At 52.5% G+C, this 13,270-nt stretch overlaps 2 protein-coding genes across 2 annotated transcripts; both read right to left on the bottom strand.

Moving 5' to 3' along the window:
• Positions 1–1,394: 1,394 nt before the first annotated feature.
• PHYSODRAFT_503434 (hypothetical protein) lies at positions 1,395–9,788 on the bottom strand (the record flags this gene model as incomplete). Its single annotated transcript, XM_009529194.1, has 3 exons — positions 1,395–2,772; positions 2,836–3,829; positions 4,760–9,788. The coding sequence occupies 3 exons, from the start codon at positions 9,786–9,788 to the stop codon at positions 1,395–1,397; spliced, it is 7,401 nt and encodes a 2,466-aa protein (XP_009527489.1).
• Positions 9,789–11,292: 1,504 nt separating this feature from the next.
• On the bottom strand, positions 11,293–12,352 carry PHYSODRAFT_301108 (hypothetical protein; the record flags this gene model as incomplete). Its single annotated transcript, XM_009529195.1, has 5 exons — positions 11,293–11,492; positions 11,774–11,911; positions 11,977–12,049; positions 12,106–12,215; positions 12,298–12,352. 5 exons carry the CDS (start codon positions 12,350–12,352, stop codon positions 11,293–11,295), a joined length of 576 nt encoding a protein of 191 aa, XP_009527490.1.
• Between the last annotated feature and the right edge of the window lie 918 nt (positions 12,353–13,270).

Below are 13,270 nucleotides of genomic sequence, written 5' to 3' on the forward strand. Positions count from 1 at the left end.
ACCGAGTTCGACAACGGCAACAAGCTTTTTATGCTTAAGACATACCGATCCTTGGTCGATTGGCTTATCCTTGGTGAGATCCTCTCAGGTTTGATCACTGTACTCTTTTGGCACTTCTATCCTATGCCTTTGTCTCCTTGGAGCTGCCTTTTGGAGTTGACAAATTACCCTGGCACTTGATTTCGAGGAATTGACAACTTTCAACGTCCCACGTCCCAGAGCTTTGGTTGATTGGTGCTCGACTGTTCAAGCATCGACGATCTTATTAGGACATTCTGATGCGGTACATTTAAGTGATAATAACTGAAGTTTCTGTTTGTGCTAGCAATATCCCATACATTGACCGCCCTTCGATTCCCACCGAGCCATTACCCGTCATCGTGTTTTTTTTCCTTCTCGATATCGTTATCCCGTTGTAGTTTTTTGTAAGTGATTCGTCAGAAAGATATCGTGTACCGCCCACTGGCACGTGTCCTGGACGTCCTATCGTTAAGGTCTCAATGTGCTTACCGGTATGAACAGTAGCGGACTGTAGCATCTGTTTGAACATGCGCATTGAGCTGTGGGACATTGAAAGTTGTCAATTGCTCGATAAATCAAGTGGCGAAACGAAGGTGAATCTGTCAACTCCAGAGGCGCCTCCAAGGAGACGAAAGCATAGAAGTGCCGAAAGAATATTATCGCAGCGGTCACACCTGAGACGATCTCCCCAAGGATAACCTAATGATCAATATTTGGAGCTAGTTGCCAACTAGTAGTTGGCGTACCTAGTCGCTTTCGACTGGAAAGCGGTATGCTCTAATCTTAATAACGCTACAGTAGCCCCTTTCTCCAGTGGAGAATCTCCACCATGCATGCGTCTTCCTGCATGAAAAGTGACGATCTGCTTGGGTCGATGGGATCTGGTTGAAGTTGGCCCCTCTTTTTCAGTATGGCCTCACGAGCCACTGGTGCTCACGATACCAGTGCTTGCTGCTTCTGCTTGGAGCATGATGGGCGCGGCCCGCGCCCACCGGGGTCCATGAGAAGCTTACAGGAATTACCCTCGCTGAGCATGCGTGGATACTTGCGTACATGTACCGCCATCGACGCTACGAGATGCTGGACGACCAGTATCTTCTGTGCCGGCAGGCTGGTACCGCCGCACAGGGTGCCATGATTGAACTTTGACCTGTCTTTGAGAAGCTGACTCATGAGATAGCGGAGCATTGGCCTGGCCACTTACTGGCCCACGGCAACAAGCAACTTCTTGCCGAGCGCGCGGGGGATAGAGTTGTCGATCCCTCCGAATAAATCAAGTGCCGAGTCTTGTGTGTTAGTTAGCTGTAAATTCGAAACTCCAACCACAACAGCAGCGTCTTGAGCTTGTTGCGGTCTCCGCTGCGAGCACCCAGTCAACCTTGAGTTTCCTCAGCGTCTGGGCTGCAGTTGGGAGGCATATCGGACTCTAGTTGCATGATTGCTTGAGCGCTCAACCGCCTCGCGAGTACTTTCAATGACACCGTTTTCTGCTCTTCGGGTGGTGTCGACAACTCCGCCACGGCCACCTCCAGTTGCTCGATGCTGTCGCTATGCTTCTCGTGAGCTTTCTCACGGGGCGTCGGCGATCCACTGCGCGAGTGGAAACTGTGCACCACATCGTCAGCAGGCTCCGCGCGCGCAGTGATGAGGCCCATCGCTGCCTTGAGCTGTCTACGAGCCCCATCCCGGCTTTTGAGGTACAGATCTCTGACCTCCAGCGTGTCCACTTTGCTCAACTTGGACAATAACTCCATCGCCGAGCGGTAGATGTACGAGCATGGCAACTGGGCGTCAATGCGCTCCGCGTTCTTGCCGATTTCCTCAATGTCTAGCAGCGTTGGGGCCGCATTTGAGCCCAACGCCGGCCCTTTCTGCTTGCTCGAGCGCTTAGCCCCGTGCGCTCGGACGCACCGCAGAGCTTCCTCAACAACGGAGCGGCATCGAACAGATTCAGACGGGTGAGTCGTCCAAGCGAGCTTGTTGCGAGCACGATACTCAGGATACTCCAGTAGTAGATGCTCGTAAGGTTCATGGTCAAGGCGGTAAAGCTCCGTCACACAGAGCGCGACGCACGTCTCCAGCCGAGAGATACCGTACAGCAACGCCAGCTCTCCGATGAACTCGCCTCTTTCCCGCACACTCTCGCTCGACTCCATCTTGACGCCAACGCGGCCATTAGCGATGAAGTACATACTACGGTCCATGTCGCCGATCACAAACACCTCCTCGTTCTCGGAACACACCACGTACTGCAGGCAGACCAGAAGTGCTCTCACGAACTGGTCATCGAGAGAGCGAAAAGCTCGGACCTGCACCGCAAAGCTACTCAGCGTGGTCAACACTACGTCTTCGTAGAGAGGGCGGGACACTTTCTCCACCGCAGCAAACTCGGCTTCACCTTTGCGACGACGCCACAGACGCGTGTAGTACGCCTTTACCTGTCGCTTGAGCACTTTGGGCACCTCGTTCTGGACCAAGTAGTTCTGCAGCTCACCCAGTGTCTGCTCAAACGCAGCCTCGCGGCGAGCTCGAGAGTCGAGCAGTTCGCCCTGCGCCCCCACGAGAGCTCCGTAGATGTAGATGCTCAACAGGCTTATTGCAATCTCTGCGACCAATTCAAGTGGGTTCATGGATAGAATCTCTCCATTGAATAGGGACGAGATACTCTCCATCGCGACGAGCAGCGACCGGAGATACTTGCGTCCAAGCGGGACGCTCTGAAAATCGAGGCCAGCCGAGACCCCACGAAGTCTCCGCTCGGTCTGCTCCGTTCCAGAGCTGGCGTCCGTCAGCACCCCCGAGTTAAATAGCCACGATGATCCGTAGAGATCGTAACTAATATCGCTCGTAATATACCTAACGCAGGCCAGCAAATGGCCTATCGTAAGATAGGACAGCAGCCCCCTCAGAAAGTAGAGGAACCCCTCGTTCAATGGGATCTTCCGCTCGTAGATGACGAATTGGAACAGTTTGTCCGTCAGCGATTCGATCCGACCCGCGAGTAGGACACGGTTCATACGCAGCAACCAGCGGGTTGTCCACCACGAAGCATCGGCTGGGTCTACTGACAAATCAAGTACCTGCGGTACTCGCACATCAGCGGCAAAGAGCAGTATCTCCAGGGGAAGTATTGCCACAATATCGCTGCGCAAGACTGGATCCGAGAGAATCGATCCTTGTTGCCCATCTTTTGTAGAGGTTTTGATGGTGTTCTCGCCCTCGGTTGTAAAGCTGAAGTGGATTTTGTAGGCCACATCAGCAGCGCACAGTAAATCCAAGAAAATCTCAACCCCGGACCACCCACGCAGGGCGCTATCCGGTAGCTCCGTTAGTCCACGCCAAAAGCACACTTTGAACGGGGTGATGACCAAGTGGTAGATTGCGATCAAAAGCATAACGAGGTCCCAAACTTTCCCCATCTGCTTGACCGTCTTGATAAACTCCTTGGCCTTGAGATCTCTCGTGGCAGCACGGGAAAGCCGGAGCCGTAACCCCACGCTAGCAGACCGATTTCCAATGGCCGAGTCACGCGACGATGGAATCGCATCATTTAAGAGGCGAGTTGTGGGCTGATGCTTAGGTAGAACACTCGACCGACTGCGATCCCTCCACAGCCGATACCTGTTGAACAGCAGTAGTCGTGTAGAGTATTCGGGGCGCTGACAGCGCTGCAGCATCTCAAAGTCAACGCCCGTCGGGGTGCTGCGCATCACCACGCGTCCGTCCTCTTCTCGCCTCAGTTTCTCGAAAAACGCACGCCCAAAGTTCGGCAGCGAACGGCATCGCACCATGCGTCCTAGTCTTTTTGCTCGCTCCGACTGGACTGGCTCTGATTCGTGCTGATCCTTGTTCATTTGCTGCGAGAATGAAAACCGGCGGCTGCGCGCTCCAATGCCGTTGTCCTGTGGTAATTGAGCGCCCAGCTTTGGAGCAGCGGCATCTCGAGTCTTCAACTTCTTCACGGATTCTGGAGTAGCTTGATGACGCTGCACGTCTTGCCTTCGATTGACATGCTCGTCGAAGCGAAATGATCGCGCTCGAAGCAGCTTGTTGCGAGCTGGATTAATCTTGACTTGGGGTTGCTGCGCACTCGACCCAGCTGCGGGTCTTGATAAAACAATAGGTGTTTCTGTTGGTGCCAGCTCTTCCAGGAGCTTGCAAACGCCGTACTGCGCTGACGCGAGAAGCTTGTATCGTACCCAGCACTCCATCTCAATGCTGCGAAGATGTTCGTCGGATAAACTGTCCCGCAAGTGCTTGTTGACCGGACTGGTGTCGACCATGAACTGCATGATGCGAATGTCAAGACACGAGCTGCTACTGCTGTGGATCAACGGGGCGACCGTGTCCCCAATCATGCTGCGATACATCCCGCTCGAGTTAGCTCTACTTTTGCTCGAGTGTGTGACGCTGGTACGAACGCTCCGACCCGAGACCACTGAGGAAGAACGACGAGAAATTTGCATCGCAGCAATGGCAGGATGAAACTTCTTGGCACACTTCTCGGTCTTCGCCTGAATGTACCTGGTTTTCTTCTCCAGGAGCTGTATTTCAGACGCGATGGAGGCGCGTCTGGTTTCCGCTGGCACGGCCAATGCTGGTGGAGCGAGCTTGGGCGGGGCAAGAGCCCCGCTGCTATCATGGCCGTGGTTCAGCAACACAGCCGAGAGCCGCGTCTTGGCCTTGATTGTTCCTGAAGCCGCTGTGGCCGCTGTGTGAAGTCGAGTTGGTACATGACGAGTCGCAAGCAGCAACTTGACCTTATGGGCGGCACGCAGACTAGCTCGCTGATAGCGGAGCAAGCGGGCGTGAACCCAGTCGAGGATCGCGTGCAGCGAGTGCTTTTGCACCTGAATGTCGGATGGGTCCCCGGTGGTCGTCCACAGTTCTTGCCAGTCATGCTTAATAATGTACAAAACTTCGCAGGAGGTTGTCGCTCTGACCGTCGCTAGACGTCGCTGGGCCGAGAGGAAGAAGGCGACTTCGCCAAACACAGCGTTCTCCATGAGCACGGCCACACTCGTCACTGAGCTCGTCCAAAACACCGCTGCTAGCCCTTTACGCAGGATGCACAGTCGACTACCAAACGTGCCTTCGACTAGGATATTATCCCCGGGAATGAACAGCTCGGATTGCAAACGCAGCGCCAGGTTGTTGACCTGGGGCGGCGTCAGAAAGCGGCTGATCGGAAGCAACGCAATGGCGTGGCCGTAAACTTCAAGCATAAACTTGAGCTGGAGGTTCGCCGAGAGATCGTGCATCGTACCATGGACGTTGAGGTCCTCTGATTGCTGAAATTGCAGCTTGAAGAAGAACCCCACTCTTTTGCATAATCCCTCTGGTAGTTCTTGCTCCTTCGCGAAGTCATCGAAGCTGGCAATGCGGCTCTTGTACTCCTTCGCTTCCTTGCCAAGTTCCTGAATCAGTTCGGAAATTTCTCCCACGATGTGACCGATGATGTACGTACAACACAAGCACGTGAAGCTGGCCCAAAGCGTCCCAGCAGCGTCGCGCGGAACACTGTCACGTGTCCCCACCAGCAATAGCGTCGTAATGGCCCAATTGAAGGACTTGGCGTAAAGCATCGGTACCGAATAATTGTATTGTTTCAGCAACGGATCTTGCGCCATCCAGCATTTCTCCAGATGATCGCACTCTTGTTCAGATATTAAGAAAAATATGCAGCCGACATAGTGCGCCACAAGTAACATAACGATCATCAGCTTGGCAGGGCTCAAGTAAGCCGAGACGTTATGCGTCGCAAAGTGCTGCTGGATCTGCACGATCACATCGTCCAGGTACTCCCACAGATCCACGCACCGAACGAGCCTCGGCAATCGACAGAGACTGGGGACCAATGCCGCACTTTGGAATGGAGTGTACAACGGTAAGGAGGCGACAACATCCCACTTAAACGTCGAGCTCCGAAGATACTGCCTGTCGATCTCGCTTCGCGAGACCAGATTCTCCAAATTGGCCTCAGAGCACCCGAAGTAGAAGAGCCGCAGGTACATGTCAAGCAAGAAACACACGTCACAACTGAGATCGGCGATCCAGACAGCGGCATTGGCGCTACTAGAGAAATGAAAGTGCGAGTGGAAGCAAATGCGGAGGATGATAAACACCGCGTTGTACGTATTCCAGAAAGTGATGATCGCATTCCAGACACTTTTGATCAAGCTGCGCGTTTCGTAGGGATCTCGCGTGGTTTTCTTCTGGCCCCCACCTCCAATGCTAGTAGTGCTCGTTACGGTCACTTCGCCCTGGTAAAACAGCGTAGCAGTCGACATCAGATGCGGTTGCAGTTTAAGTTTCTCGAGGTTGTGGATGATACGTCGCATACCAGCCTGTTGCTCGGCCCAGAGCTCTTGCGCTTCCTCCCGCATATCGCGTAAATCGTCTTCGAACTTGCGTTGGATGACGTCAAACTGCTCCCGAGTCATGACGGATGCATGGACAATCGAGGCTGCTATGAGGGTGGCGGGGTGTGCACACCTGAGCAGAAACGCGTTTACTCCGTAGCAGTCACCCTCGTGAAGAGCGCGAATGGGTACCTTTCGAGAACGGAAGAACACGTTGACTTTGCTTCCATGCAGAAGCACCATGAACTCGCGACAAACGTCTCCTTCGAGACAAATTGTATCTCCATTTTGATAGCTTCGATGACGAAATTTTCCCGTAACTTCTTTTAGGAATTCAATACTGGCCGAATCAAAGAGCGCGACACTTTTTACAGCTTCAGAGTGCAACAACGACGAGATTTCGTAGCAAAGCTGGTCCGGAAGGTTCGACAGCAACTGCGACTCGTACGCTTTCTTGCGCTCCGTGAATTCGTGGTGATAAAATCGTCGAATCTCAGCACTCAACTTCTCAGAAATATCCTTGCGTTGGAGAATGCCGTTGACAGTATTGATCTTCTCGATGTGGCGGCGGTGAGGAGCCATTGCATTCGAGATAGTGTTGGATATCGCGCCCATGATGCCGAAATTAATGATTCCGCTAACAAAAATCCAAAACGCCGCGAAAAAACTCTCGGATGTCGAGTAAGCCATAATATCTCCATAGCCCACAGCCGTGAGCGTGACTATTGCCCAGTACACCGAGCGCATGTACGCAAAAGATGCCTGGTACGATGACGCTGAATCCTGTGCGGGAAACACGTCGCCGATGTGGGCGTAACAGTCAAACATAACCCACGAACAATTCTCGAAGAGCGTGGCGTATTCGAGGCAGTCGAGCCGAGTCATCTCCGCCATTCCATGCTCGACTGCTTTATCTAACACCGTCAAGTTTGAGAGTCTAGCCATTTCAAACCACACACATCCCACAACGTGAAGCATAAATGTGACTCCAAGCAGCAGCGAAATGACAAGATGGGTCTTGGAGCTCAAGCCGTAAAAGTCGCAGACGTTCCACAGTAGGCGCGGGGCTTCTCGTAGGCGCAGCAAGCGAAGAAAGCGAAAGAACCACAAATAGCCTTGTCCTGAATTCGTAGTTTGAGCCTCCAACACAACGACAACCGGCAGCCAGGCAGTTAAATCCGGGTAGAATCCATCACCTTTATATGCCGCGAAAATAAGCAACGGGTCATCCACAGGAAGCATCACAATAGGGTCTAAGTACGCTAGATATCGCGAGCGCAAAATCAAGTTCACTCCAAAAAACACCTCAATCATCAGCGTAAGCGCAAACCTTATGTCAAATCCAGGTTTCTCCCCGAATATATCGTTATCATCATTCATCGCGACAAAGACAGCAAAATAGGGAACCTCAAATGCGACGTAGAGGATGGCAAACAAGCGCGCTGTATCCCAGTAAAGACGAAATGTTGAGCCCGGAAGTCTCCAGCTCACTTTCTGCTTGAATTTGAGATTGTGTTGCGAGTTTCCCGTTGCCATTAAGCTGTGTGAGCTTCCCCCAAACAAATCCATGCCTCCACTTCCCCCTCGATTGCGCATTCCTAGTAGTTTCTTGGTTTTGCGCAACTGTGTCGAGTACTTTTCAAGTGTTTCTGCCATTCGCTCCCTCACTTCACCCTTGGATTCCCTGTAAAAATCATCCAAGGCATCATCAAACTTGACTTTTGCCAGCACGTAAAGCTCGCAGAACGTTTTCGCGACAGCCTTCTCCTCAAATTTCTCCGGGAAGAGCAAGCACGTATCCGCGAAATGGCCACCGCCTTGCATCTCTTTGTCATTTGTTCCGTCGAATGCGGATAAAACTACCCGGCCACGAATGACGAAAAACATTTGAGCGTTAAACTTGGGCTCAATAATCTGGTCGCCAGGGGAGTAGACTCGTCGTACCAGCGCCGCCGCCAGCAAGTTAATGAATTCAACGCTCTCTTTCACCAGAAAACACACCTGTTTGATCCGGCTCGCCTTCAGCGTGGACACCACCTTGGCCTGTAAGTGCTTGGGCATGAGATGCAGAGCCTCCTCGCTGTCGAGACTATGGTGCGTGTTCCAGGAGTACGTGAAGTACGCGATAACCTGACGTCTCAAAGCCCGCGGGATACTTTGCGAGCGCATATACTCCCGGGCGTTGTCCACGTGCGTAGCAAACGCAGCATAGCGCGCGTTTCGGAACCGAAAAATAAAGAGAAACGTTGCCAGCAACGACGACCCAAAGAGGGCACCCATGAGCGTCGCAGCTACCACATAGACTGTCTCGATAGCTGAAACTGGTGCAACATCGTCGTATCCCAGCAACACCATCGTTCGTGACGCCCAATACAACGTCCGCGAGTATTTCCGCGCCACGGAGGCACCGAAAAGACGGTCACTGACGACCCAACTTGTCTCCACATCCTCGTTGCAATCCCCAAGAGTCACTCCACACTGCGCGTGTGCAAGCAGCATGTACCCGCAAGCCATGTAATGACACAACCCCACACAAAGAACAATGTTGCGTACGAGACTGCCAATACCAGTAGACGAAAGTTGCTGCACCCACGTACGATCCGAGTAGATGCTGGCCAGTCTCGCAAGACACCGTCGCAGTCGATACAGGCGGCAAATCTTCGTAATTCGCACCAAATGTAGCGCGTTGTACGTTCCCGAGGCGTAGGGTATTACCTCCAGCGGCAGCAGCGCTACAATCTCCAGCAGTAGCTCAATTTTACGCGCCCTCACGTAATTCTGCTGCGAGTGCGAGTCGTCCGCTGCTTCGCCTTGTGTCGCAGCAGATTTAGCGATCGAAGCCAGCGTCCACTTGGTTGTCCCGCGGTGCAGCTTGTTGAACGACGGGGTGCGCGTGATCACGCGCATGGAGCGGAACATACTGTCACCCCACGAGGCCGCCCTCGTGTCGAAGCTTGAAAAGCGGGAGAATAGTCCCCTCTGGAGCTGGTAGAACTGCACAAACTCCACAACTCCGATAATATCCGCGACAACATCCAACGCCGCGTAAATGCTGAGCTCCTCGGTCCATCGGTTGAGTTGAGCAGCCTCCGTTCTACCATAGGGGTCGTAGTAGAAGGCTATTCGGAAGGGAACGGTCAAGAAGATGTAGAGCACGGCGTAGAGGCCGATCCCGACGCGAACGGTCTGTCTCGTCGTCCAGGAGAGGCGCTTGTAGCTCCGCTCGAGCGACGCGAAGCACTGGTGGTAGGTGTACCCACTTCGTCTGGGGGATCTGGTATCAGCGAGCTTGGGTCGGTAGCCTGGAGTAGGGTAGAAGAGACTCACGGGCGGCTCAGTGACGGTCGTCACTGAGGAGGCCCCCGGGCCGGACCCGGCTCCTGCCGCGTACACCTTTGGGTTCATCTTCTCATTAGTAGACTGGGACTTTGGCCTCTCTGTCGTCGTCGCTCAGTCTCACCGACAAGGACAGAACCTCTTCCTCTTTCTCTCTGGTCTGGGCGATAGGAGGCGCGGGGGTTTCAGGCTTTAGCCACTTTCCTCCCTTTTAGTATTTTTGGACAGGAAGCTGTAAAAGGTCGAATGCGCTCCACACTTCGTCGTGTCCAAGTCGCCGAGGCCCTTGCGGTCTGTTGTTCCGTTCATGCGGTCAGCTAAGACTAATCCCCTCCGAGCTCGTCCAGCCCTCAGGTCGCTCATGTCGTGCTTTCTTCTTGGGTTCTGGTGCCATAGTCGTCAAGCTCGAGTTCGTCACTTTAACTTGGGAAACCATGGCTTGCGGTGCCGGAGCTCGCGGCTCGCCCTCCCCGCCCGAACTATTATTAATACATCTTACCAACATTCACGGCAGCTCCGGCAAATTGGAGGAATCAGACCTTAAGCCTGATTCCCGAACTTCCCAAATCAAGTTCGACGCAATATTATTAGTAGTATCACTACTACTGCATCCTGACAAATTTAATACCAGAAAGTAGTTGTAGTAGAGATGGTAGTAGTATTATCACTTCATTAATATTGTGAATACTACTATCGGCCGTGATAGTAATGCTCAATACTACATGCACGCTGCACCTCGAACCGTCCGCCTTGCCCCCGTAGACGATCTCCTACTGCGGCGTACTTGGGCTTGTACTCTTTGGTACTTTATTTTGTTGGAAATCTTTTCTGACTCACCTCTTTTCTGACTCACCTCGACTTTTTTATTTCCCGGCACTTCCCCGTAACCTACAACGTACTCTCCGCTCTTCACTTGCTCCACTGTGGTATTCCGACTGACGAAGCTCTCTCGTTCGGCATCGGGCCCAAGTTTTGGGGTAGAACTTTCTCAATCGACAGCTTCACGTCCACCTCATTCCCACCGACGGCAATGCCGTCCTCGATTTACGCAGTGTATATTGTCTAATGGTCGGCGTTGAAGTTCTTGTCATTATCTTTGTGTCAAAGAACTAGTCCCCGAGTTTCTTCCCCACCAACGCAGCGGTTTCCCTCAAACGGGATCGTTGCCCATTTCAAGTCCAACTTGGTGAGGGCGTAGCCTGGTAATCGAACCACACGACGGATGTCGTGGACTACTGTACATGTAGAAGTCTCGCATTTGAAAGCCAACAATTATTTTGCCGTGGCAAACAAAAAACGTCAGTCCGACTAAATAACTGCTTGGCGGTGGGCTGTATGCACCCCACATTGGCATTTATTTTTTTAACGGGCTGTCCGGGGCCGTGTCGTAGAGTAATTGTGTCCAGCGCCACGCGTTCGTAGCCACGCCAATTGCACACTCACAAACTGGAAGTATTCATCATCACCGTCTCCATCTCAACATGAGCTGAAAAAAAAATTCACGAAGCATGTTGACTCTTGGACTGAGATGCTAACACCCTTGAGCCCCTTTCCAGCAACGACCACCGCCTTCTCAACTCGACGCAGTGAATGATATTTCTTCCGATCCTCCTTGGCGCTTGAGCCGACGCTTCTCCCGCATCGAAAAGAGTGCCACCCTATCGTCGAACAGATCCATGACCTTTGTCTCTCTCTTGCGGAGGCCCTCCGAGGTGCGTACAACCCGAAGGGCGCGCTCGCGGAGGAGAGCGGTCTCGTCCTGCCGGTCCATCGCTACCAGCAGAATGGTGTAGCTCACCAATTAGTTTAATATTTCGTTGTCGAGGAGCTCCAATGTCTTAGCTTCTGTGCGCGAAGGCTGCGAGAGTCAGAGCTGGCCTTGAAATTTCTCGTAGCCCTGAATTGCCTTCTTGAAAACCTTCTCCGCACTTTCATGTTGCTCTCTGTAGGGAATAAACACTCGTTAGCATTAACCTGCATGGTCATGTCAAGCTTAGAAGCTTAGACGTACGTGTGATAGTAACAGCGTCCCATTTGATTCAAGACTTTCACACCAAGGGTACAGCGGATACTAAGAGGCTCCACTGCCTTGATATATTTCGTCGCCATATCGTAGTACGGTAACGCTGAAGCATGCTGGCCAATTTTCTCGCACAAATCGCCGTGCAAGCACGCCCGCAAGACCGCGTTTTCTGCATGAACCGCACAACAGGGTGAGTCTCTATTGATACATTCAGCTCAACTTGTAATACCGTACCGGGAGGGATCTGTACGTCCTTAGTAGCGTTGTATGCTTCAGAAAGATACTTCATCCCTTGCTCCTGGTCTCCCTAAACAAAATACAGTAATAAAAAAATAATATCAGTAAAACGAGACAGTAGTCTACCGTATGCTCGATAAAGCCATATAAATTACCTTCTTCAACGACTGGAAACTTAACTTCACCAACCGCTCGTGTTCCTTGAGCTCCGGTGGCGGCCGCTTCTTCATTTCCTCCTATTTTGCCGCAATTTTCAAGTCATAAACATCACGAGTTACGCCGATAACTCCCTGGTAAGCTACGGAAGGTAAATTTCACCTTGCACGCCAAGTACGTCACGAATGTCAGGGCCAGCAGCGCCGGTGTGTGCCATCGTGGCGGACCCTCCTTCGGCGCTGATGACGCACTGGCGAAAGTGCGAGCCAAGACTGCCCCATTCTTGGCGCTGCGCGAAGGTGTCAGACTCCGAAGCGCCGCGGCTGCTGCTGCGGAGGCGGGGCGAGCGCGTGGATTAAAGAAGACCCGACGCGCGTGCCCCCCCTAATCGGGCCTAGTTACGCCCCTACTGGGAATCCTTAACCTAGTGACGATCATCGCCATCATGCCGTTTTTTTACTGGGATAGGAAGCAACGTTAGTGCTGCTATCGCAGACCAAAAAGGATTATATCCGTGGTACGTCAAGTCAAAATATGACCTCTCTTGACCCCAACTTCAGAAACCGGTATGACCCCGGTGCCGCACTGGGCCTCCAAAAGGTTTATATGCGTGGGCAGGTTGAACCGGTAGGATACCCATCACACCAGTACGACCCCGGTGCCGCACTGGGGGTCCAAAAGGTTTATATGCGTGGGCAGTTTGAACCGGTATGGGTCAGTAGCATATACCGAATCGGATGGAGTGATGTAAAGTGAATGATTGAATCGAACGGACTACTACAGGAATGTAGTAGCATACAAATGCAAGCATTTTCATTTGTCCACGAGCTAGATCTCGAGCAAGGTTCGTTTCATTACTGTGTATAATTACTGCCTAGTCGTATCTTGCATCTTCGCCGTGACCGGGCGCAGGAGATGACTGTGGATCGTAAAAAAAAAGTAATAAAGGAGTTTATCCCAAAAACCTCCTATCCCAGCCTTCGCGGAGCCCTAGTTGTTGTTTTTTTCAACTGCCGTGATCCGCACGATACCCGAAACGCGCTGACAGGTTTTGACTCCTCGTTGACACCCGACCATTTCTCAACTGGAACGAGGAGAGAAAGAAGTTCATGGGCGAGGAAGGCCCTTGTCGGGG

The sequence above is a fragment of the Phytophthora sojae genome (assembly GCF_000149755.1).
Source record: "Phytophthora sojae unplaced genomic scaffold PHYSOscaffold_4, whole genome shotgun sequence".
NCBI lineage: Eukaryota > Oomycota > Peronosporomycetes > Peronosporales > Peronosporaceae > Phytophthora > Phytophthora sojae.